We start from the raw sequence: 26,971 nt of genomic DNA on the forward strand, positions 1-26,971 counted from the left end.
GAAAGGAAGGGCCACAAACTGGTAATGCCTGTCGAGAAAGGCGAATCTGAGGAATTGATGATGATCTCTGTGAATAGAGATGTGTAGATATGCATCCTTTAAATCCACGGTAGTCATATATTGACCCTCCTGGATCAGAGGAAGAATAGTCCGAATAGTCTCCATCTTGAAAGATGGTACTCTGAGGAATTTGTTTAGAATTTTGAGATCCAAGATCGGTCTGAAAGTTCCCTCTTTTTTGGGAACCACAAACAGGTTGGAGTAAAAACCTAGCCCTTGTTCCGCTCTTGGAAATGGGCGGATCACTCCCATGGTATGTAGGTCTTCTACACAGCGTAAGAATGCCTCTCTCTTTGTCTGGTTTGCAGACAATTGAGAAATGTGAAATCTCCCCCTTGGGGGGGAGTCTTTGAAGTCCAGAAGATATCCTTGGGACACAATTTCTAAAGCCCAGGAATCGCGAACATCTCTTGCCCAAGCCTGAGCGAAGAGAGAGAGAGTCTGCCCCCTACTAGATCAGGTCCCGGATCGGGGGCTACCCCTTCATGCTGTCTTAGAGGCAGCAGCAGGCTTCTTGGCCTGTTTACCTTTGTTCCAAGACTGGTTAGGTCTCCAGACTGACTTGGATTGGACAGAATTCCCCTCTTGTTTTGCTGCAGGGGAAGCTGAAGCGGGACCTTTGAAGTTCCGAAAGGAACGAAAATTATTTTGTTTGGTCCTTATCTTATTTGTTTTATCCTGAGGGAGGGCATGGCCTTTCCCTCCAGTGATGTCTGAAATAATTTCTTTCAGTGTAGGCCCGAATAGGGTCTTTCCTTTGAAAGGGATGTTCAACAACTTAGATTTTGATGACACATCAGCAGACCAGGACTTAAGCCATAATGCCCTGCGTGCTAAAATGGCAAAACGTGAATTCTTTGCCGCTAATTTAGCCATTTGGAAAGCGGCATCTGTAATGAAAGAATTAGCCAACTTAAGGGCCTTAATTCTATCCATAATATCCTCTAATGGAGTCTCCACCTGGAGAGCCTCTTCTAGAGCCTCAAACCAGAAAGCAGCTGCAGTAGTTACAGGAATAATGCATGCAATAGGTTGGAGAAGAAAACCTTGGTGAACAAAAATTTTCTTTAGGAGACCCTCTAATTTTTTATCCATAGGATCTTTGAAAGCACAACTGTCTTCGATAGGTATAGTTGTACGCCTAGCAAGAGTAGAAATAGCTCCCTCCACCTGCCACGAGTCCTGTATGGTGTCAGATATGGGAAACATTTTCTTAAAAACAGGAGGGGGAGAGAATGGAATACCTGGTCTATCCCACTCCTTAGTAACAATAGTCACAATCCTCTTAGGGGCTGGAAAAACATCAGTGTAAACAGGAACCTCTAAGTATCTGTCCATTTTACACAATTTCTCTGGGACCACTATAGGGTCACAATCGTCTAGAGTAGCTAATACCTCCTTGAGCAATAAGCGGAGGTGTTCAAGCTTAAATTTAAAGGCCGTCATATCAGAATCTGTCTGAGGGAGCGTCTTTCCTGAATCAGAAATCCCTCCCTCAGATAACAAATCCCTTACCCCTACTTCAGAACATTGTGAGGGTATATCGGATACGGCTACTAAAGCGTCAGACGGCTCAGCATTTGTTCTTAACCCAGAGCTGTCACGCTTTCCTTGTAAACCAGGCAGTTTAGAGAAAACCTCTGTGAGGGTTTTATTCATAACTATGGCCATGTCTTGTAAAGTAAATTAATTTGACGCATTAGAGGTACTTGGCGTCACTTGTGCGGGCGTTACTGGTTGTGACACTTGGGGAGAGCTAGATGCTAAACCCTCATTTCCTTCTAACTGAGAATCATCTATTGCAATATTTTTAAGTGCTAAAATATGCTCTTTATAATTTAGAGACATATTAGTGCAAGTGGGACACATTCTAATAGGGGGTTCCAGAATGGCTTCTAAACACATAGAACAAGGATTTTCCTTGGTGTCAGACATGTTAAGCAGGCTAGTAATGAAACAAACAAGCTTGGAAAACACTTTAATCAAAGAAAATAACACTTTAAACAAAAACGGTACTGTGCCTTTAAGAGAAAAAAGCTGCACAAACTCTGCAAAACAGTGTAAAAAAGCAGTAAACAAAACAAAATTTTTACAGCAGCATCATAGAGCCTTAGTAACTTTGCACCACTATGCAAATAAACAATTAACCCCTTAATGTAAAAACCGGATTGAAAAAACTTCAAAACCGGTAAAATTATGTTCAGCACCTTGTCACAGCTCTGCTGTGGCGCCTACCTGCTCTTTAGGAACGATTTGTGGGGAAAAAAACCTCTTTACAGCCCTCTCAAATACAGCAGGAATCTCTGGAGAAGTAGCTGGATGCTTCTGAGGTAAATAAACTGTGCAACTGAAAATAGGCCCCTCCCACCTCACTCGATGTTATGGGGCCTAAAAGAAACTCCACAGAGTGTTTCTTAAACTAGCCATGTGGGTTAATAACCCTTAAACAAGCCACAAAGACCTTAAAGTCCCTCAAAAAACGTTTTATTTGTAATTAAACCAAAACATTTTTTCCTATTAGTGTCACCAGTAACTATGAGCCCTTTATGCAAGCTTGGATTCCTCTTTTACTGAATACAGCTTACCTTTCCCTCATGGGGATATTGCCAGTCTTTTCTAGAAATAACACAGTCTGTCTAGAAAAAAATAGACTGAACATACCTTAATGCAGTTTAGCCTGCAAACTGTTCCCCCAACTGAAGTTTTCCTGTACTCTTCAGCCCTTGTAAGAACAGCAGTGGATCTTAGTTACAAAATGCTAAGATCATCATCCTCCTTGCAGAAATCTTCATCCCTTTTCTGCCAGAGAGTAAATAGTACACACCGGTACCATTTAAAATAACAAACTTTTGCTTGAGAAAATAAAAACTAACGCCTAGATTTAGAGTTCTGCGGCCAAAGGGGTGCGTTAGCTACGCGTGCTTTTTTTTCCCCCGCACCTTTTAAATACTGCTGGTATTTAGAGTTCGCAGAAGGGCTGCGTTAGGCTCCAAAAAGGGAGCGTAGAGCATAATTTACCGCCACAGCAACTCTAAATACCAGCGGTGCTTACGGACGCGGCCAGCTTCAAAAACGTGCTCGTGCACGATTCCCCCATAGGAAACAATGGGGCAGTTTGAGCTGGAAAAAAACCTAACACCTGCAAAAAAGCAGCGTTCAGCTCCTAACGCAGCCCCATTGTTTCCCCGAGTCTAAACACCCCTAGCCTTACACTTATTAACCCCTAATCTGCCGACCCCGCTATTGCTGACCCCTGCATATTATTATTAACCCCTAATCTGCCACTCCGTACACCACCGCAATCTACGTTATCCCTATGTACCCCTAATCTGCAGCCCCTAACACCGCCGACCCCTATATTATATTTATTAACCCCTAATCTGCCGCCCCCAACTACCTACAATTATTAACCCCTAATCTGCCGACCGGACCTCACCGCTAGTATAATAAAGTTATTAACCCTTAATCCGCCTCACTCCCGCCTCAAAAACCCTATAATAAATAGTATTAACCCCTAATCTGCCGACCGGACCTCACCGCTACTCTAATAAATGTATTAACCCCTAAAGCTAAGTCTAACCCTAACCCTAACACCCCCCTATGTTAAATATAATTTTTATCTAACAAAATAAATTATTTCTTATTAAATAAATTATTCCTATTTAAAGCTAAATACTTACCTGTAAAATAAACCCTAATATAGCTACAATATAAATAATAATTATATTGTAGCTATTTTAGGATTAATATTTATTTTACAGGCAACTTTGTATTTATTTTAACCAGGTACAATAGCTATTAAATAGTTAATAACTATTTAATAGCTACCTAGTTAAAATAATTACAAAATTACCTGTAAAATAAATCCTAACCTAAGTTACAATTAAACCTAACACTACACTATCAATAAATTTTTTTAATAAACTACCTACAATTATCTACAATTAAACCTAACACTACACTATCAATAAATTAATTACATACAAATAAATACAATTAAATACACTAACTAAAGTACAAAAAATAAAAAAAAGAACTAAGTTACAAAAAATAAAAAAAATAATTTACAAACATTATAAAAATATTACAACAATGTTAAGCTAATTACACCTACTCTAAGCCCCCTAATAAAATAACAAAGCTCCCCAAAATAAAAAAATGCCCTACCCTATTCTAAAATAAAAATTGAAAAGCTCTTTTACCTTACCAGCCCTTAAAAGGGCCTTTTGCGGGGCATGCCCCAAAGAATTTTGCTCTTTTGCCTGTAAAAAAAAACATACATTACCCCCCCAACATTACAACCCACCACCCACATACCCCTAATCTAACCCAAACCCCCCTTAAATAAACCTAACACTAAGCCCCTGAAGATCTCCCTACCTTGTCTTCACCACGCCGGGTATCACCGATTCGTCCAGAAGAGGGTCTGAAGTCTTCATCCAATCCGGGCGATGTCTTCATCCAAGCCCAAGCGGGGGCTGAAGAGGTCCATCATCCGGCTGAAGTCTTGATCCAAGCGGGGGCTGAAGAGGTCCATCATCCGGCTGAAGTCTTCTATCAAGCGGAATCTTCAATCTTCTTTCTCCCGGCTCCATCTTCATCCCGCCGACGCTGAACATCCATCCTGGCCGATGACTTTCCGACGAATGACGGTTCCTTTAAGGGACGTCATCCAAGATGGCGTCCCTCGAATTCCGATTGGCTGATAGGATTCTATCAGCCAATCGGAATTAAGGTAGGAAAATTCGGATTGGCTGATGGAATCAGCCAATCAGATTCAAGTTCAATCCGATTGGCTGATACAATCAGCCAATCAGATTGAGCTTGCATTCTATTGGCTGTTCTGATCAGCCAATAGAATGCGAGCTCAATCTGATTGGCTGATTGGATCTTGGATGACGTCCCTTAAAGGAACCGTTATTCGTCGGGAAGTCGTCGGCCAGGATGGATGTTCCGCGTCGGCGGGATGAAGATGGAGCCGGAAGAAAGAAGATAGAAGATGCCGCTTGATAGAAGACTTCAGCCGGATGATGGACCTCTTCAGCCCCCGCTTGGATCAAGACTTCAGCCGGATGATGGACCTCTTCAGCCCCCGCTTGGATCAAGACTTCAGCCGGATGATGGACCTCTTCAGCCCCCGCTTGGGCTTGGATGAAGACATCGCCCGGATTAGTTGAAGATTTTGGACCCTCTTCTGGACGGATCGGTGATACCCGGCGTGGTGAAGACAAGGTAGGGAGATCTTCAGGGGCTTAGTGTTAGGTTTATTTAAGGGGGGTTTGGGTTAGATTAGGGGTATGTGGGTGGTGGGTTGTAATGTTGGGGGGGTATTGTATGTTTTTTTTACAGGCAAAAGAGCAGAATTCTTTGGGGAATGCCCCGCAAATGGCCCTTTTAAGGGCTGGTAAGGTAAAAGAGCTTTTCAATTTTTATTTTAGAATAGGGTAGGACATTTTTTTATTTTGGGGGGCTTTGTTATTTTATTAGGGGGCTTAGAGTAGGTGTAATTAGCTTAAAATTGTTGTAATATTTTTATAATGTTTGTAAATTATTTTTTTATTTTTTGTAACTTAGTTCTTTTTTTATTTTTTGTACTTTAGTTAGTTTATTTAATTGTATTTATTTGTAGGTATTTGTATGTAATTAATTTATTGATAGTGTAGTGTTAGGTTTAATTGTAGATAATTGTAGGTAGTTTATTAAATTTATTTATTGATAGTGCAGTGTTAGGTTTAATTGTAACTTAGGTTAGGATGTATTTTACAGGTACTATTGTAATTATTTTAACTAGGTAGCTATTAAATAGTTATTAACTATTTAATAGCTATTGTACCTGGTTAAATAAATACAAAGTTGCCTGTAAAATAAATATTAATCCTAAAATAGCTACAATATAATTATTATTTATATTGTAGCTATATTAGGGTTTATTTTACAGGTAAGTATTTAGCTTTAAATAGGAATAATTTATTTAATAAGAAATAATTTATTTTGTTAGATAAAAAACACAATTTATGCTTACCTGATAAATTTATTTCTCTTGTGGTGTATCCAGTCCACGGATCATCCATTACTTGTTGGATATTCTCATTCCCAACAGGAAGTTGCAAGAGGACACCCACAGCAGAGCTGTAATATAGCTCCTCCCCTAACTGTCATAGCCAGTCATTCGACCGAAAACAAGCCGAGAAAGGAGGAACCATAGGGTGCAGTGGTTACTGTAGTTTAAATTTAAAAATTACCTGCCTTAAAATGACAGGGCGGGCCGTGGACTGGATACACCACAAGAGAAATAAATTTATCAGGTAAGCATAAATTGTGTTTTCTCTTGTAAGGTGTATCCAGTCCACGGATCATCCATTACTTGTGGGATACCAATACCAAAGCTAAAGTACACGGATGAAGGGAGGGACAAGGCAGGAACTTAAATGGAAGGAACCACTGCCCGTAAAACCTTTCTCCCAAATATAGCCTCCGAAGAAGCAAAAGTATCAAATTTGTAAAATTTTGAAAAAATATGAAGCGAAGACCAAGTCGTCGCCTTGCAAATCTGATCAAAAGAAGCCTCATTTTTACAGGCCAAAGTGGAAGCCACAGCTCTAGTGGAATGAGCTGTAATCCTTTCAGGAGGTTGCTGTCCAGCAGTCTCATAGGCTAAGCGGATTAAGCTTCTTAGTCAAAAAGAAAAAGAGGTTGCCGAAGCCTTTTGACCTCTCCTCTGTCCAGAGTAGACAACAAACAAAGCAGATGTTTGACAAAAATCTTTAGTAGCTTGTAAGTAAAACTTTAAAGCACGGACCACGTCCACATTGTGTAACACAAGGATGGAACAACAATCTCTTGATTGATATTCTTGTTAGATACCACCTTAGGTAAGAACCCAGGTTTGGTACGCAGGACTACCTTATCCGTATGAAAAATCAGATAAGGAGAATCACATTGTAAGGCAGATAGCTCAGAGTCTACGAGCCAAGGAAATAGCTACCAAAAAAAAAGAACTTTCCAAGATAAAAGCTTGATATCTATGGAATGAAGAGGTTCAAACGGAACTCCTTGAAGAACCTTAAGAACCAAGTTTAAGCTCCATGGTGGAGCAACAGGTTTAAACACAGGCTTGATTCTAACTAAAGCCTGACAAAATGCTTGAACATCTGGAACATCTGCCAGATGCTTAACTAGCTGACAACCTTTTTTCCAAACCTTCTTGGAGAAAAGATAATATCCTAGCAATTCTGACCTTACTCCATGAGTAACCCTTGGATTCACACCAATAAAGATATCTACGCCATACCTTATGGTACATTTTCCTGGTGACAGGCTTTCGTGCCTGTCTTAAGGTATCAATAACTGACTCGGAGAAGCCACGCTTTGATAAAATCAAGCGTTCAATCTCCAGGCAGTCAGCCTCAGAGAAATTAGATTTGGATGGTTGAAAGGACCCTGAAGTAGAAGGTCCTGTTTAAGAGGCAGAGACCATGGTGGAAAGGATGACATGTCCACTAGATCTGCATACCAGGTCCTGCGTGGCCACGAAGGTGCTATCAGAATCACTGATGCTCTCTCCTGCTTGATCTTGGCAATCAGTCGAGGGAGCAGAGGAAACGGTGGAAACACATAAGCCAGGTTGAAAGGTTGAAAGACCAGGGCGCTGCTAGAGCATCTATCAGTGTCGCCTTGGGATCCCTGGACCTGGATCCGTAACACAGAAGCTTGGTGTTCTGGCGAGACGCCATGAGATCCAGTTCTGGTTTGCCCCAACAATGAATCAGTTGTGCAAATGCCTCCGGATGGAGTTCCCACTCTCCCGGATGAAAAGTCCGCCTCCCAGTGCTCTACACCTGGGATATGGATAGCTGATAGGTGACGAGAGTGAATCTCTGCCCAGCGAATTATTTTTGAAACTTCTAACATCTCTAGGGAACTCCTCGTTCCCCCTTGATGGTTGATGTAAGCTACAGTCGTGATGTTGTCCGACTGAAATCTGATGTACCTCAGAGTTGCTAACTGAGGCCAAGCCTGAAGAGCCTTGAATATCGCTCTTAGTTCCAGAATATTTAATGGAAGGAGAGACTCCTCCTGAGTCCACGATCCCTGAGCCTTCAGGGAGTTCCAGACTACACCCCAACCTAGAAGGCTGGCATCTGTCGTAACAATTGTCCAATCTGGCCTGCGAAAGGTCATACCTTTGGACAGATGGACCCGAGATAGCCACCAGAGAAGAGAATCCCTGGTCTCTTGGTCCAGATTCAGTTGAGGGGACAAATCTGTGTAATATAGAATAAATAGAGAGGAGCGCCAAAAAAGGCAGGGTCTGATATATGTAATGCTAGATCTTAGGTTCGTATAGCTTTTGTTGAGTGTTAGAATGGTCTCTATGTGTATGTATCACAGAAATAAATCTAGAAGTTGGTTATAGTATATATGACACAAAATATTTATTACAATTAGCACAAAAAGCGTATACAATGTTGCACAATAAAAACAGACGTTATATAGTTAAAACGATAAGATATATAATTAAAACTATTAAATACAATCTAACAAATTAAAAACGACAGTTAAGTACATGGATCCATGTGGCCACAATTCTAAGAAGATATGGCCTAAGGCAATCTAAAATAAATAAATAAATATAGTTGTCTGATTATAATATGGTAAGTTGTTTCACTGGCGTATTTTGCACAGTGATATAAGTACAAGAATGTTATTTTAACATAGGTACAAGAATGTCACTTTTAACATAACATGTGTGGTAAGTGTGATGTGTAAATAAGTGAGTTTGGTGATAAATAAAAGAAATAGAAAAAACGGTTTCAAATGAGATTTACAATAGCTTGTCGGTGAGCACTTGAAATATACACCACAGATAAATACAAGTACAAATGTGATCCAAAAATTATGTGTGTACAAAAGTGTAGGTGTGTAAAAAATAATATAAATAAAGATAAAATCTCAAAAACCTAAAAACCTTATCTGCACAACTCAAAAATATTGTGAGCAACAAATGTGTGCACAAATCAAACAATGTAAACTAAAAAACTTCTGAGGTATATATGTCCCTAGAATTCAGTCCATATGATGAAATGATCCTTTGAAGCTCCTGAGTTGTAATCCTAAGGATGTATATAAGTGGAAGTCCTATAAATGCATTGAAGATCCAATTGTGAAAAAATATAAAAAGTTATGAAGAATTATATAAAAAATATATGAAAGTGAAAAAGTAATGTGAAAGTGTAATCGTATAAAAAGTGATGAGTCACAGGTGAACAATAATGAAAAAATATGAAAAAATGGAAATAAAAATAAAAATAATGATACTCCGGAAATTCCTCAAGACCTATAAAAAAACAAATACTAACATAGTGTGATACTGTTTAGGTATTCTTAGAAATAAGAATACCTAAACAGTATCACACTATGTTAGTATTTGTTTTTTTATAGGTCTTGAGGAATTTCCGGAGTATCATTATTTTTATTTTTATTTCCATTTTTTCATATTTTTTCATTATTGTTCACCTGTGACTCATCACTTTTTATACGATTACACTTTCACATTACTTTTTCACTTTCATATATTTTTTATATAATTCTTCATAACTTTTTATATTTTTTCACAATTGGATCTTCAATGCATTTATAGGACTTCCACTTATATACATCCTTAGGATTACAACTCAGGAGCTTCAAAGGATCATTTCATCATATGGACTGAATTCTAGGGACATATATACCTCAGAAGTTTTTTAGTTTACATTGTTTGATTTGTGCACACATTTGTTGCTCACAATATTTTTGAGTTGTGCAGATAAGGTTTTTAGGTTTTTGAGATTTTATCTTTATTTATATTATTTTTTACACACCTACACTTTTGTACACACATAATTTTTGGATCACATTTGTACTTGTATTTATCTGTGGTGTATATTTCAAGTGCTCACCGACAAGCTATTGTAAATCTCATTTGAAACCGTTTTTTCTATTTCTTTTATTTATCACCAAACTCACTTATTTACACATCACACTTACCACACATGTTATGTTAAAAGTGACATTCTTGTACCTATGTTAAAATAACATTCTTGTACTTATATCACTGTGCAAAATACGCCAGTGAAACAACTTACCATATTATAATCAGACAACTATATTTATTTATTTATTTTAGATTGCCTTAGGCCATATCTTCTTAGAATTGTGGCCACATGGATCCATGTACTTAACTGTCGTTTTTAATTTGTGAGATTGTATTTAATAGTTTTAATTATATATCTTATCGTTTTAACTATATAACGTCTGTTTTTATTGTGCAACATTGTATACGCTTTTTGTGCTAATTGTAATAAATATTTTGTGTCATATATACTATAACCAACTTCTAGATTTATTTCTGTGATACATACACATAGAGACCATTCTAACACTCAACAAAAGCTATACGAACCTAAGATCTAGCATTACATATATCAGACCCTGCCTTTTTTGGCGCTCCTCTCTATTTATTCTATATATCCTATTAACCTAGTGGGTGATTTTGGGGGACCCACAACAGACAGGAGCAAGAGGTCACCAAACGCAGCGCTGTAAGATATCAATATTTCCACAAATCTGTGTAATCCCCGCTCCACTGACTGAGCATGCATAGTTGCAGCGGTCTGAGATGTAAGCGTGCAAACGGCACTATGTCCATTGCCGCTACCATTAAGCCGATTACTTCCATACACTGAACCACCGAAGGGCGCGGAATGGAATGAAGAACCCGGCAGGAATTTAGAAGCTTTGATAACCTGGACTCCGTCAGGTGAATTTTCATTTCTACAGAATCTATCAGAGTCCCTAGAAAGGAAACTCTTGTGAGTGGGGATAGAGAACTCTTTTCTTCGTTCACTTTCCACCCATGCGACCACAGAAATGCCAGTACTACGTCCGTATGAGACTTGGCAATTTGGAAGTTTGTCGCCTGTATCAGGATGTCGTCTAAATAAGGGGCTACTGCTATGCCCCGCGGCCTTAGGACCGCCATAAGTGACCCTAGAACCTTTGTAAAGATTCTTGGGGCTGTAGCTAATCCCAAGGGAAGAGCTACAACTGGTAATGCCTGTCTTAAAAGGCAAACCTGAGAAACCGATGATGATCTTTGTGTATCGGAATGTGAAGATAAGCATCCTTTAGATCCACTGTAGTCATATATTGACCCTCCTGGATTGGTGGTAGGATGGTACGAATAGTTTCCATCTTGAACGACGGAACTTTGAGGAATTTGTTTAAGATCTTTAGATCCAAAATTGGTCTGAAGGTTCCCTCTTTTTTGGGAACCACAAACAGATTTGAGTAAAAACCCTGTCCCTGTTCCTCCTTTGGAACTGGATGGATCACTCCCATAACTAGGAGGACTCGTACACAGTGTAAGAATGCCTCTCTCTTTATCTGGTGTGCAGATAATTGTGAAAGGTGAAATCTCCCTTTTGGGGGGGAAGCTTTGAAGTCCAGAAGATATCCCTGGGATATAATTTCCAACGCCCAGGGATCCTGAACATCTCTTGCCCACGCCTGGGCAAAGAGTGAAAGTCTGCCCCCTACTAGATCCGTTCCTGGATAGGGGGCCGTTCCTTCATGCTGTCTTAGAGGCAGCAGCAGGCTTTTTTACCTGCTTACCTTTTTTCCATGTCTGGTTTGGTCTCCAGACCGTCTTGGATTGAGCAAAAGTTCCCTCTTGTTTATTATTAGAGGAAGTTGATGCCGCACCTGCCTTGAAGTTTTGAAAGGCACGAAAATTAGACTGTTTGGCCCTAGATTTGGCCCTGTCCTGAGGAAGGGCATGACCTTTTCCTCCAGTGATATCAGCAATAATCTCCTTCAACCAGGCCCGAATAGGGTCTGCCCCTGGAAGGGAATGTTAAGTAGCTTAGATTTTGAAGTCACATCAGCTGACCATGATCTAAGCCATAGCGCTCTGCGCGCCTGTATAGCAAAACCAGAATTCTTAGCCGTTAGTTTAGTCAAATGAACAATGGCATCAGAATAAAAGAATTGGCTAGCTTAAGTGCTCTAAGTTTGCCAAGTATGTCATCCAATGGAGTCGCTACTTGTAAAGCCTCTTCCAGAGACTCAAACCAGTACGCCGCAGCAGCAGTGACAGGGGCAATGCATGCAAGGGGCTGTAGGATAAAACCTTGTTGAATAAATATTTTCTTAAGGTAACCTCTAATTTTTTATCCATTGGATCTAAAAAAAAAAAACACAACTGTCCTCGACAGGGATAATAGTACGCTTTACTAGAGTAGAAACTGCTCCCTCCACCTTAGGGACTGTCTGCCATAAGTCCCATGTGGTGGCGTCTATTGGAAACATTTTTCTAAAAATAGGAGGGGAAGAGAACGGCACACCTGGTCTATCCCATTCCTTATTAATAATTTCTGTAAACCTTTTAGGTATTTGGAAAAACATCAGTACACACCGGCACTGCAAAGTATTTATCCAGTCTACACAATTTTTCTGGCACTGCAATGGTATCACAGTCATTCAGAGCAGCTAAAACCTCCCTAAGCAACACGCGGAGGTGTTCAAGCTTAAATTTAAATGTAGAAATATTAGAATCAGGTATCTTTCCTGAGTCATTAACATCACCCACTGACTGAAGCTCTCTTTCCTCAGCTTCTGCATATTGTGAGGCAGTATCAGACATGGTTCTTAAAGCGTCAGTATGCTCTGCATTTTGTCTCACCCCAGAGCTATCTCTCTTACCTCTAAGTTCAGGTAGTCTGGCTAATACCGCTGACAGTGTATTATCCATGACTGCCGCCATGTCTTGTAAAGTAAACGCTATGGGCGCCCTAGATGTACTTGGCGCCATTTGAGCGTGAGTCCCTTAAGCGGGAGTCAAAAGTCTGACACGTGGGGAAAGTTAGTCGGCATAACTTCCCCCTCGTCAGATTCCTCTGGTGATACATTTTTTAAAGACAGAAAATGATCTTTATTGCATAAAATGAAATCAGTACATTTGGTACACATTCTAAGAGAGGGTTCCACCATGGCTTTTAAACATAATAAACAAGGAGTTTCTTCTATGTTAGACATGTTTATACAGAATAGCAATGAGACTAGCAAGCTTGGAAAACACTTTAAATCAAGTTAACAAGCAAATATAAAAAACGGTACTGTGCCTTTAAGAGAAACAAATTTTGTCAGAATTTGAAAAACAGTGAAAAAATGCAGTAAATCAAACAATTTTTTTACAGTGTGTATAATAGGCTAAGCATTGCACCCACTTGCAAATGGATGATTAACCCCTTAGTTCAAAAGACGGATCAAAAAAACGAAATAGACGTTTTTTAACAGTCACAACCAACTGCCACAGCAAGCTGTGGCCCTACCTTCCCCAATAAACGACTTTGGAAACCCTTTGGGCCTTTTAGAGATGTCCTATAGCATTCAGAGGGCCTTTGAGGGAAGCTGGATGTCACAGTTTGTAATTTTAACTGCACCAACTGTAACTTTTATACTACAACAGTGGAAATTGTTTCTAGTCAAAATTTAAACCAGCCATGTGGAAAAAACTAGGCCCCAATAAAGTTTTATCACCAAAGCATATATAAAAACGATTAAACATGCCAGCAAACGTTTTATATTGTAAATATCATAAGGGTATTACCCCTGGGAGTAAGCATGATACCAGTCGTTATTAAATCACTGTATTCAGGCTTAACTTACATTAATCCGGTATCAGCAGCATTTTCTAGTGCTTTCCATCTCTAGAAAAAATTATAACTGCACATACCTGATAGCAGAATAAACTGCACACCATTCTCTCGCTGGAGTTACCTCATCTGTGTAATCCCCTCAGACATATGTGAGAACAGCAATCGATCTTAGTTACAACCTGCTAAGATCATAGAAACCTCAGGCAGATTCTTCTTCTATTTACTGCCTGAGATAAAATAGCACAACTCCGGTACTATTTAAAAATAACAAACTTTTGATTGAAGAAAATAAACTAGCTATATTTAACCACTCTCTCCTACAACGTCCTAGCTTGTTGAGAGTTGCAAGAGAATGACTGGCTATGACAGTTAGGGGAGGAGCTATATTACAGTTCTGCTGTGGGTGTCCTCTTGCAACTTCCTGTTGGGAATGAGAATATCCCACAAGTAATGGATGATCCGTGGACTGGATACACCTTACAAGAGAAATTATATTTAACTTAGGGGGGTGTTAGGGTTAGACTTAGCTTTAGGGGTTAATACATTTATTAGAGTAGCGGCGAGGTCCCGTCGGCAGATTAGGGGTTAATACTATTTATTATAGGGTTTTTGAGGCGGGAATGAGGCGGATTAGGGGTTAATAACTTTATCATTGTAGCAGTGAGGTCCGGTCGGCAGATTAGGAGTTAATAATTGTAGGTAGGTGGCGGCGACGTTGGGGGCGGCAGATTAGGGGTTAATAAATATAATATAGGGGTCGGCGGTGTTAGGGGCAGCAGATTAGGGGTACATAGGGATAATGTAGGTTGCGGCGGTATGCGGTCGGCAGATTAGGGGTTAAAAAATGTATTATAGTGGCGGCGATGTGGGGGGACCTCGGTTTAGGGGTACATAGGTAGTTTATGGGTGTTAGTGTACTTTAGAGCACAGTAGTTAAGAGCTTTATGAACCGGCTTTAGCCCAGAAAGCTCTTAACTCCTGGCTTTTCTCTGCGGCTGGAGTTTTGTCGTTAGATTTCTAACGCTCACTTCAGCCAAGACTCTAAATACCGGCGTTAGAAAGATCCCATTGAAAAGATAGGATACGTAAATGGTGTAGGGGGATCTTTGGTATGGAAAAGTCGCGGCTGCAAAGTGAGCGTTAGACCTTTACCTACACGACTCTAAATACCAGCGGTAGCCCAAAACCAGCGTTAGGAGCCCCTAACGCTGGTTTTGACGGCTAACGCAGAACTCTAAATCTAGGCGTAACATTTTTGTCACCACACTCCCTTTGCCCTTCCTAGCAGTTAAGCAAAAAGAGAGAATGACTGAGGGGTGGAGCTAAGGGAGGAGCTATATGGACAGCTCTGCTGTGGGTGCTCTCTCTGCCACTTCCTGTTGGGAAGGAGAATATCCCATAAGTATGGATGAATCCGTGGACTCGATACATCTTACAAGAGAAAACTTCTATACTGCACAACATTTTCTGCTGTGATCGGGTAGAAAAAAGGACTTAGGAACTGGGTAAATATATGTATGTGCACACACACACACACACACACAAACACAAACACACACACATATATATATATATATATATATATATATATATATATATATATATATATATATATATATATATAGTCCTCCACTAATGTTGGCACCCTTAGTAAATATAAGCAATTGCTGTGAAAAAAAGTCTTTATTATTTAACCTTTTGATCTTTTGTTAAAAAAATACACAATAATATTCTGCTCTCATGGATATCAACCAATTGCAAACACAATAGATAAAAAAAACCTTTGTTAAATATATGTGTGACACAATTATTGTCACCCGTATGAATTCTTATGAGAAAAATATATTTGAAGTATATACCCATTGATATTTTACGTTTTTTAGTACACCTGGGTGACTTGGAACAAGAAATTGTTCAACTATGACTTCCTGTTTCACATGGGTATACATATGAGGAAACACATTGGCCAAATTCCCTTAGGCATTCATTTCAATGGGTAAGACCCAAGAATATAGCTGTGATGTGCAGCAAATGGTTGTTGAGCTATAAGAAAATAGAAAAAGCATTGAAAATATTTATTTCCACCATCAGGGCAATAATTAAGAAGTTCCAGTCAACTGGAAATGTTATGAATCAACCTGGAAGAGGACTTGTGTCTCAATGCTCTTTGAAGACAAGTTCTTTGGAAGGGTTTCAAGAAAAAAAGCCTCTACTCTTATCCAAAAACAAACTCAAGCATCTTCAGTTTGCCAGACACTACTGGAACTTCAAATGGGATCAGCTTCTATGATCAGAAGAAACCAAAATAGAGCTTTTTGGCAATAAACAGTTGCCCTACTCCAACCACTTAGTGTATGTTTATTTCATAACTCTTTTAACACTGCCTCATACTTATATCCATTACTTTTTTATTATTTATATTTTGCCAAACTTAAAGGGATAGAAAACCCCAAAATTTTCTTTCATGAGTTTTATAGAACATACAATTTTAAACAACTTTTCAATTTACATCCATTATCAAATTTGCTTAATTCTCTTGTTATCCTTTGCTGAAGGAACAGCATTGCACTACAAGCAGCTAGCTGAACACATCTAGTTAGCTAATCACAAGAGACAATCTGAGCAGGCACCAATCATCAGCTAGATGATTTAAACGTTAAACTTGTAATATGAGCACAATCCAACTCGTGCAAAAAACTTAGCGAAGTAAATGATTGAGCTGGAGCGTTAAATAACGTTACACTTGTAATCTGGCATTTAATATATTAATATACTGGGGTCAATTTATCAAGCTCTGTACAGAGCTTGATGCCCCGCTGCTCCATAACTTGTCCGCCTATGGTCGAGTTGATTGACACCCTCTGCTAGCGACTGATTGTCCGCGAATCTGCAGGGGGACGTATTGCACCAGCAGTTCACAAGAACTGCTGGTGCAATGATAAATGCCAACAGCGTAAGCTGTTGGCATTTATCGATGTGCAGCTGACATGATACGCTACATTGACCCCATTGTCTTAAATATATTTAATATATCTTTCATACATATTTTCAAGCGTTAACACTTTACCTCAGTTCTTGTTTAAAAAATAAGAGCCACATTAAGATTTTCTGGTAAACTTTTTCTACCATCCATTTGTAAAATCAGATAGTGCTCTATTCTTTACGCAAGGTTGCGCAAATTGATTGCACTCCACTTGTGTTTATTTTTTTATTTTATTCTATCGACTAGGATTAAATAAGTTACAAATCTGCAATTTGGCCCTCAAAATGTTCCGTCTACATCTATAAGAAAAAGTATAAATTGAAATGTACTTACATAAGGCGGCACGGGTAGCTGAGGACGATAAGTTATAGCATTTTTATTAGCTGCTAAAAAAAAAAATTGAGCACGCTTTCTTTCACGTTCCAGTTTCTTTTCAATAGCAAGGTGACAAGAGGATAATCCATCCATATATTTCATCATGACATCTGATATTATTGAACACACTTCTACAATATCAGGACGAAGCTCTGCATCTGACGTCAAACACCTATTAAGGTACGCAAGCGTTGTTATATCAATATAAATATACACAGTTTACACAATGTTACAAATAAGCAAAACTTTAAACATGAAATAGAATATATTTTTTTTGCATGTTGTAACAATTAGACAATTTAATGTTATTTAAATCTTGCTCTTAAAAGAAAAAAAAATGTATTCCTTAAAGTAAAAGATAAAATAGCTCAGTTAGATTTTTCTTTCAATTTAGAACAAGATTCCAAGCATAAGGAAATCAGCAAGCATGAAAAAATTGCTGATTTTTGGCCAGATTACAAGTGGAGCGTAAAATATCGCTTTTGCGAGGGCGATACTTGTGCTCAACTTGGTAATACCAAAGCACGTAAATGTGCGCTGGTATAGCAAGTTAGGTGCAATGCGATCAAAGAAGCAATGCACTCATGAGAGCACGCTTCCACAGGCTCTAATAGGAGTCTCGTTCTCATGCCGTGAGACATGGCATGAGAATTAGCGCAGCAAAAGGGTAAGTCACGCAGCGATAGGCAGCATTTTTAAATATATATGCTTATATACATATATATATGTATGTGTTTATATGTGTATATACACATATTAACACATACATATATATGTATATAAGCATAAACAACATAATTTATGTAAGAACGTACCTGATAAATTAATTTCTTTCATAGTGTCAAGAGTCCATGAGCTAGTGACATATGGGATATGCATTCCTACCAGGAGGGGGCAAAGTTTCCCAAACCTCAAAATGCCTATAAATACACCTCCCACCACACTCACACCTTAGTTTAATGTATACCCAAGTAGTGAGGTGTAAAAAGGAGCAAAAAAGCATAAAAAAAAAGAGGAACTGGAAAATAATATTGTGCAAATAAATTATCAGGTAAGTTCTAACATTAATTATGTTTTCTTTCATGTAAATTGAAGAGTCTATGAACTAGTGACATATGGGATAAAATACCCAAGATGTGGAAGTCCACAGAAGAGTCACTAGAGAGGGAGGGATAAAATAAAAACAGCTATTTCCACTGAAAAATTAAATCCAAACAGAAAATACGTTTTTTTTTATAAATTTCAAGAAAAAAAACTTAAAATATAAACAGAAGAATCAAACTGAGACAGCTGCCTGAAGAACTTTTCTACCAAAGACTGCTTCAGAAGAAGCAAATACATTGAAATGGTACAATTTAGTAAAGGTATGCAAAGAAGACCAAGTTGCTGCTTTGCAAATCTGAACAAATGAAGCTTCATTCTTAAAAGCCCAAGAAGTGGCAATTGATCTAGTAGAATGAGCCGTAATTCTCTGAGGCGGAGACTGCCCCGCCACTAAGTAAGTCTTGTGAATCAAAAGCTTTAACCAAGATGCAAAAGAAATGGCAGAGGCTTTCTGACCTTTCCTAGAACCAAAAAAGACAACAAATAGACTAGAAGTCTTCCTGAAATCTTTAGCAGCCTCAACATAGTATTTCAAAGCTCTTACCACATCCAAATAGTGTAACAATTTCTCAAGAGAATTCTTAGGATTCAGACACAAGGAATGAACAACAATTTCCCTACTAATGTTGTTAGAATTCTCAACCTTAGGAAGAAATGTAAATGAAGTCCGGAAAGCAGCTTTATCCTGATTGAAAATAAGAAATGGAGACTCACAAGAGAGAGCAGACAATTCAGAAACTCTTCTAGCAGAATAGATAGCCAAAAGGAACAATACTTTACAAGAAAGCAGTTTAATATCCAAAGAATGCATAGGCTCAAAAGGAGGAGCCTGCAAAACATTCAAAACCAAATTAAGACTCCAAGGAGGAGAAATAGATTTAATAACAGGCTTGATACAGACCAAAGCCTGAACAAAACAGTGAATATCAGGAAGTTTAGCAATCTTTCTATGAAATAAAACAGAAAGAGCAGAGATTTGTCCCTTCAAAGTACTTGCAGAGAAACCTTTATCCAAACTGTTGTGAAGAAGCTGTAAAATTTTAGGAATTCTAAAAGAATGCCAAGACAATTTATGAGAAGAAAACCATGAAATATAGGTTTTCCAAACCCGATAAAAAATCTTCCTTGAAACAGACTTACGAGCCTGCAACATATTAATCACTGAGTCAGAGAAACCTCTGTGACTAAGCACTAAGCGTTTAATTTCCATATCTTCAAATTTAGCGATTTGAGATCCTGATGGAAAAATGGCCCTTGAGACAGAAGGTTTGGCCTTAAAGGAAGTGGCCAAAGTTGACAACTGGACATCTGGACAAGATCTGAATACCAAAACCTGTGAGTCCATGCTGGTGCTATCAGAAACACATGCAATTGTTCCATTATGATCTTGGAGATCACCCTGAAGAAGAACTAGAGGCAAAAAAACACAATTTATGCTTACCTGATAAATTTATTTCTCTTGTGGTGTATCCAGTCCACGGATCATCCATTACTTGTGGGATATTCTCATTCCCAACAGGAAGTTGCAAGAGGACACCCACAGCAGAGCTGTTATATAGCTCCTTCCCTAACTGTCATAGCCAGTCATTCGACCGAAAACAAGCCGAGAAAGGAGGAACTATAGGGTGCAGTGGTTACTGTAGTTTAAATTTAAAAATTACCTGCCTTAAAATGACAGGGCGGGCCGTGGACTGGATACACCACAAGAGAAATAAATTTATCAGGTAAGCATAAATTGTGTTTTCTCTTGTAAGGTGTATCCAGTCCACGGATCATCGATTACTTGTGGGATACCAATACCAAAGCTAAAGTACACGGATGAAGGGAGGGACAAGGCAGGAACTTAAATGGAAGAAACCACTGCCCGTAAAACCTTTCTCCCAAATATAGCCTCCGAAGAAGCAAAAGCATCAAATTTGTAAAATTTTGAAAAAATATGAAGCGAAGACCAAGTCGTCACCTTGCAAATCTGATCAAAAGAAGCCTCATTTTTAAAGGCCCAGTAGGAAGCCACAGCTCTAGTAGAATGAGCTGTAATTCTTTCAGGAGGTTGCTGTCCAGCAGTCTCATAGGCTAAGCGGATTAAGCTTCTTAGTCAAAAAGAAAAAGAGGTTGCCGAAGCCTTTTGACCTCTCCTCTGTCCAGAGTAGACAACAAACAAAGCAGATGTTTGACGAAAATCTTTAGTAGCTTGTAAGTAAAACTTTAAAGCACGGACCACGTCCAAATTGTGTAACACAAGGATGGAACAACAATCTCTTGATTGATATTCTTGTTAGATACCACCTTAGGTAAGAACCCAGGTTTGGTACGCAGGACTACCTTATCCGTATGAAAAATCAGATAAGGAGAATCACATTGTAAGGCAGATAGCTCAGAGACTTTCCAAGATAAAAGCTTGATATCTATGGAATGGAGAGGTTCAAACGGAACTCCTTGAAGAACCTTAAGAACCAAGTTTAAGCTCCATGGTGGAGCAACAGGTTTGAACACAGGCTTGATTCTAACTAAAGCCTGACAAAATGCCTGAACGTCTGGAACATCTGCCAGACGCTTAACTAGCTGACAATCCTTTTTCCAAACCTTCTTGGAGAAAAGATAATATCCTAGCAATCCTGACCTTACTCCATGAGTAACCCTTTGTAAGGATTCCGCTCCATGTTTTACCTATGCCTTTCCCATTCACCTGACCTCAGCCTTACCTGTACTTAAGGCATCAGCTGACTGCAGACAGGTGCTTAATTATTAAGTTTCTAGACTAGCTCTGAAGCGTGTCTGTTTTCCACTTGCTGTGTGTTTATTCTGAAAACAAACCACACTGCTATTCTACCAAATTTTGAATCAGCTACTACCTTGGGATTACTCATTTTATACTACCGGTGCATATGCTCATTTTGCCTACAGAAAGTTTTACAGAGGCGAGTTTTGCTTTTTAGCGTGCACGCTACAACAGAGACTTATTTCATACTGCAGTGTGTTTGCTGCCGTCTCCCTCTGAGTTTCTATCACATCTGAGCCACTGAAGCGTTTCTCACACACCGGACTTTAACCTCCCTCTCACTGCAACACAGCGCAACTCTACTACAAACAACCTCCCACGGACTAAGTACAAGGACGTCTCAGAATTAATTCCGCTTCTATTACACACCATCCGGTGACTGGGGGTAAGCGCTGTAGTTACTTTAAGGTGTGCTGTACAAATAAACATTGGACTTCACTTCTCCCTGCTACACTACTGACCGCAAGACTATCAGCACATGTGAAGACCGATCTGTGACAAACTAACTAATAGTGTCTAAAACTGACAGTTACACTTCACACTGAACTGTTATATCTTACTCCAGCACTAATAGCAATTCTACCTGCTTTCTGGAACTCTGCTTTTCTTTATCAAGATTTATCGTACTGGGAGCTAGCTGAAGTCTAAAGTTCGCTACTAACAAACTGATTTATTTTTTATTATTTCTTCTGATCCAGCCTTTGTTTATGTCTATACTACTGCTGTGACGTTCAACAGCATGTGTGGTTTACATCATTCGTTGCCAGACAAGTTTCTGATCTGCAATCCAATTACCTGAGAATAACAACTTCACTGAAAGCAGCTTGGTCTATGCTGTTCAATAGTCCATTTGCCAAAAGTGATACAAATCATTTATTTTTCATACTCTGCAGTTGTGATCCATCCTCACTCTCTACTAAATCCTTACACCCTTGGATTCACACCAATAAAGATATCTACGCCATACCTTATGGTAAATTTTCCTGGTGACAGGCTTTCGTGCCTGTCTTAAGGTATCAATAACTGACTCGGAGAAGCCACGCTTTGATAAAATCAAGCGTTCAATCTCCAGACAGTCAGCCTCAGAGAAATTAGATTTGGATGGTTGAAAGGACCCTGAAATAGAAGGTCCTGTTTCAGAGGCAGAGACCATGGTGGAAAGGATGACATGTCCACTAGATCTGTATACCAGGTCCTGCGTGGCCACGCAGGTGCTATCAGAATCACTGATGCTCTCTCCTGCTTGATCTTGGCAATCAGTCGAGGGAGCAGAGGAAACGGTGGAAACACATAAGCAAGGTTGAAAGACCAGGGCGCTGCTAGAGCAGCTATCAGTGTTGTCTTGGGATCCCTGGACCTAGATCCGTAACACGGAAGCTTGGCGTTTTGGTGAGACGCCATGAGATCCAGTTCTGGTTTGCCCCAACGATGAATCAGTTGTGCAAATGACTCCGGATGGAGTTCCCACTCTCCCGGATGAAAAGTCTGACGACTTAGAAAATCCGCCTCCCAGTGCTCTACACCTGGGATATGGATAGCTGATAGTTGACAAGAGTGAATCTCTGCCCAGCGAATTATTTTTGAAACTTCTAACATCTCTAGGGAACTTCTCGTTCCCCCTTGATGGTTGATGTAAGCTACAGTCGTGATGTTGTCCGACTGAAATCTGATGTACCTCAGAGTTGCTAACTGAGGCCAAGCCTGAAGAGCCTTGAATATCGCTCTTAGTTCCAGAATATTTAATGGAAGGAGAGACTCCTCCTGAGTCCACGATCCCTGAGCCTTCAGGGAGTTCCAGACTACACCCCAACCTAGAAGGCTGGCATCTGTCGTAACAATTGTCCAATCTGGCCTGCGGAAGGTCATACCTTTGGACAGATGGACCCGAGATAGCCACCAGAGAAGAGAATCCCTGGTCTCTTGGTCCAGATTCAGTTGAGGGGACAAATCTGTGTAATCCCCGCTCCACTGACTGAGCCTGCATAGTTGCAGCGGTCTGAGATGTAAGCGTGCAAACGGCACTATGTCCATTGCCGCTACCATTAAGCCGATTACTTCCATACACTGAACCACCGAAGGGCGCGGAATGGAATGAAGAACCCGGCAGGAATTTAGAAGCTTTGATAACCTGGACTCCGTCAGGTGAATTTTCATTTCTACAGAATCTATCAGAGTCCCTAGAAAGGAAACTCTTGTGAGTGGGGATAGAGAACTCTTTTCCTAGTTCACTTTCCACCCATGCGACCACAGAAATGCCAGTACTACGTCCGTATGAGACTTGGCAATTTGGAAGTTTGACGCCTGTATCAGGATGTCGTCTAAATAAGGGGCTACTGCTATGCCCCGCGGCCTTAGGACCGCCATAAGTGACCCTAGAACCTTTGTAAAGATTCTTGGGGCTGTAGCTAATCCCAAGGGAAGAGCTACAACTGGTAATGCCTGTCTTAAAAGGCAAACCTGAGAAACCGATGATGATCTTTGTGTATCGGAATGTGAAGATAAGCATCCTTTAGATCCACTGTAGTCATATATTCACCCTCCTGGATCAGTGGTAGGATGGTACGAATAGTTTCCATCTTGAACGATTGAACTTTGAGGAATTTGTTTAAGATCTTTAGATCCAAAATTGGTCTGAAGGTTCCCTCTTTTTTGGGAACCACAAACAGATTTGAGTAAAAACCCTGTCCCTGTTCCTCCTTTGGAACTGGATGGATCACTCCCATAACTAGGAGGACTCGTACACAGTGTAAGAATGCCTCTCTCTTTATCTGGTGTGCAGATAATTGTGAAAGGTGAAATCTCCCTTTTGGGGGGGAAGCTTTGAAGTCCAGAAGATATCCCTGGGATATAATTTCAAACGCCCAGGGATCCTGAACATCTCTTGCCCACGCCTGGGCAAAGAGTGAAAGTCTGCCCCCTACTAGATCCGTTCCCGGATAGGGGTCCGTTCCTTCATGCTGTCTTAGAGGCAGCAGCAGGCTTTTTTACCTTCTTAACTTTTTTCCATGTCAGGTTTGGTCTCCAGACCGTCCTGGATTGAGCAAAAGTTCCCTCTTGTTTATTATTAGAGGAAGTTGATGCCGCACCTGCCTTGAAGTTTTGAAAGGCACGAAAATTAGACTGTTTGGCCCTAGATTTGGACCTGTCCTGAGGAAGGGCATGACCTTTTCCTCCAGTGATATCAGCAATAATCTCCTTCAAACAGGCCCGAATAGGGTCTGCCCCTTGAAGGGAATGTTAAGTAGCTTAGATTTTGAAGTCACGTCAGCTGACCATGATCTAAGCCATACCGCTCTGCGCGCCTGTATAGCAAAACCAGAATTCTTAGCCGTTAGTTTAGTCAAATGAACAATGGCATCAGAATAAAAGAATTGGCTAGCTTAAGTGCTCTAAGTTTGCCAAGTATGTCATCCAATGGAGTCGCTACCTGTAAAGCCTCTTCCAGAGACTCAAACCAGTACGCCGCAGCAGCAGTGACAGGGGCAATGCATGCAAGGGGCTGTAGGATAAAACCTTGTTGAATAAATATTTTCTTAAGGTAACCTCTAATTTTTTATCCATTGGATCTAAAAAAAAAAAAAGAACAACTGTCCTCGACAGGGATAGTAGTACGCTTTACTAGAGTAGAAACTGCTCCCTCCGCCTTAGGGACTGTCTGCCATAAGTCCCATGTGGTGGCGTCTATTGGAAACATTTTTCTAAAAATAGGAGGGGAAGAGAACGGCACACCTGGTCTATCCCATTCCTTATTAATAATTTCTGTAAACCTTTTAGGTATTTGGAAAAACATCAGTACACACCGGCACTACAAAGAATTTATACAGTCTACACAATTTCTCTGGCACTGCAATGGTATCACAGTCATTCAGAGCAGCTAAAACCTCCCTAAGCAACACGCGGAGGTGTTCAAGCTTAAATTTAAATGTAGAAATATTAGAATCAGGTATCTTTCCTGAGTCATTAACATCACCCACTGACTGAAGCTCTCTTTCCTCAGCTTCTGCATATTGTGAGGCAGTATCAGACATGGTTCTTAAAGCGTCAGTATGCTCTGCATTTTGTCTCACCCCAGAGCTATCTCTCTTACCTCTAAGTTCAGGTAGTCTGGCTAATACTGCTGACAGTGTATTATCCATGACTGCCGCCATGTCTTGTAAAGTAAACGCTATGGGCGCCCTAGATGTACTTGGCGCCATTTGAGCGTGAGTCCCTTAAGCGGGAGTCAAAGGGTCTGACACCTGGGGAAAGTTAGTCGGCATAACTTCCCCCTCGTCAGATTCCTCTGGTGATACTTTTTTTAAAGACAGAAAATGATCTTCATTGCATAAAATGAAATCAGTACATTTGGTACACATTCTAAGAGAGGGTTCCACCATGGCTTTTAAACATAATAAACAAGGAGTTTCTTCTATGTCAGATATGTTTATACAGAATAGCAATGAGACTAGCAAGCTTGGAAAACACTTTAAATCAAGTTAACAAGCAAATATAAAAAAACGGTACTGTGCCTTTAAGAGAAACAGATTTTGTCAGAATTTGAAAAACAGTGAAAAATGCAGTAAATCAAAGAAATTTTTACAGTGTGTATAATAGGCTAACAGAGCATTGCACCCACTTGCAAATGGATGATTAACCCCTTAGTTCAAAAAACGGATCAAAAAAACGAAATAGACGTTTTTTAACAGTCACAACCAACTGCCACAGCAAGCTGTGGCCCTACCTTCCCCAATAAACAACTTTGGAAAGCCTTTGGGCCCTTTAGAGATGTCCTATAGCATTAAGAGGGCCTTTGAGGGAAGCTGGATGTCACAGTTTGTAATTTTAACTGCACCAACTGTAACTTTTATACTATAACAGTGGAAATTGTTTCTAGTCAAAATTTAAGCCAGCCATGTGGAAAAAACTAGGCCCCAATAAAGTTTTATCACCAAAGCATATATAAAAACGATTAAACATGCCAGCAAACGTTTTATATTGTAAATATCATAAGGGTATTACCCCTGGGAGTAAGCATGATACCAGTCGTTATTAAATCACTGTATTCAGGCTTAACTTACATTAATCCGGTATCAGCAGCATTTTCTAGTGTTTTCCATCTCTAGAAAAAATTATAACTGCACATACCTGATAGCAGAATAAACTGCACACCATTCTCTCGCTGAAGTTACCTCATCTGTGTAATCCCCTCAGACATATGTGAGAATAGCAATGGATCTTAGTTACAACCTGCTAAGATCATAGAAACCTCAGGCAGATTCTTCTTCTATTTACTGCCTGAGATAAAATAGCACAACTCCGGTACTATTTAAAAATAACAAACTTTTGATTGAAGAAAATAAACTAGCTATATTTAACCACTCTCTCCTACAATGTCCTAGCTTGTTGAGAGTTGCAAGAGAATGACTGGCTATGACAGTTAGGGGAGGAGCTATATAACAGCTCTGCTGTGGGTGTCCTCTTGCAACTTCCTGTTGGGAATGAGAATATCCCACAAGTAATGGATGATCCGTGGACTGGATACACCTTACAAGAGAAATATAAGCAAGTTGGTAAGACCAAGGAACTGCTAACGCATCCTCCATCTCCATCTGAGGATCCCTGGACCTGGAAAGGTATCTGGGAAGTTTCTTTTTTAGATGGGAAGCCATCAGATCTATTTCTGGAAGACCCTACATCTGTACAATCTTAAAAATTACATCTGGATAGAGAGACCACTCCCCCAGATGTAAAGTCTGACGGCTGAGATAATCCGCTTCCCAATTGTCTACACCTCGTATATGAATCACAGAAATTAGACAAGAGTTGGATTCCGCCCAAGAAAGTATCTGTGATACTTATTTTATTGCTAAAGGACTGCGAGTCCCTTCCTGATGATTGACATATGCCACAGTTGTGATATTGTATGTCTGAAAGCAAATTAAAAGTTCTCTCTTTATTAGAGGCCAAGCCTGAAGAGCGCTGAAAATAGCACGG

At 39.8% G+C, this 26,971-nt stretch overlaps 1 protein-coding gene across 1 annotated transcript in view; it reads right to left on the reverse strand.

Annotated features, from left to right (window-relative positions):
• Positions 1-26,971, reverse strand: part of NEK10 (NIMA related kinase 10) — a 1,556,164-nt gene that overhangs the window by 495,547 nt on the left and 1,033,646 nt on the right. Inside the window, exon 24 of the mRNA XM_053715742.1 lies at positions 17,074-17,287. Coding sequence (XP_053571717.1) covers positions 17,074-17,287 — 214 coding nt within the window. The remainder of the gene's footprint in view (positions 1-17,073; positions 17,288-26,971) is intronic.

The sequence above is a fragment of the Bombina bombina genome, chromosome 5 (assembly GCF_027579735.1).
Source record: "Bombina bombina isolate aBomBom1 chromosome 5, aBomBom1.pri, whole genome shotgun sequence".
In the NCBI taxonomy this organism is placed as follows: domain Eukaryota; kingdom Metazoa; phylum Chordata; class Amphibia; order Anura; family Bombinatoridae; genus Bombina; species Bombina bombina.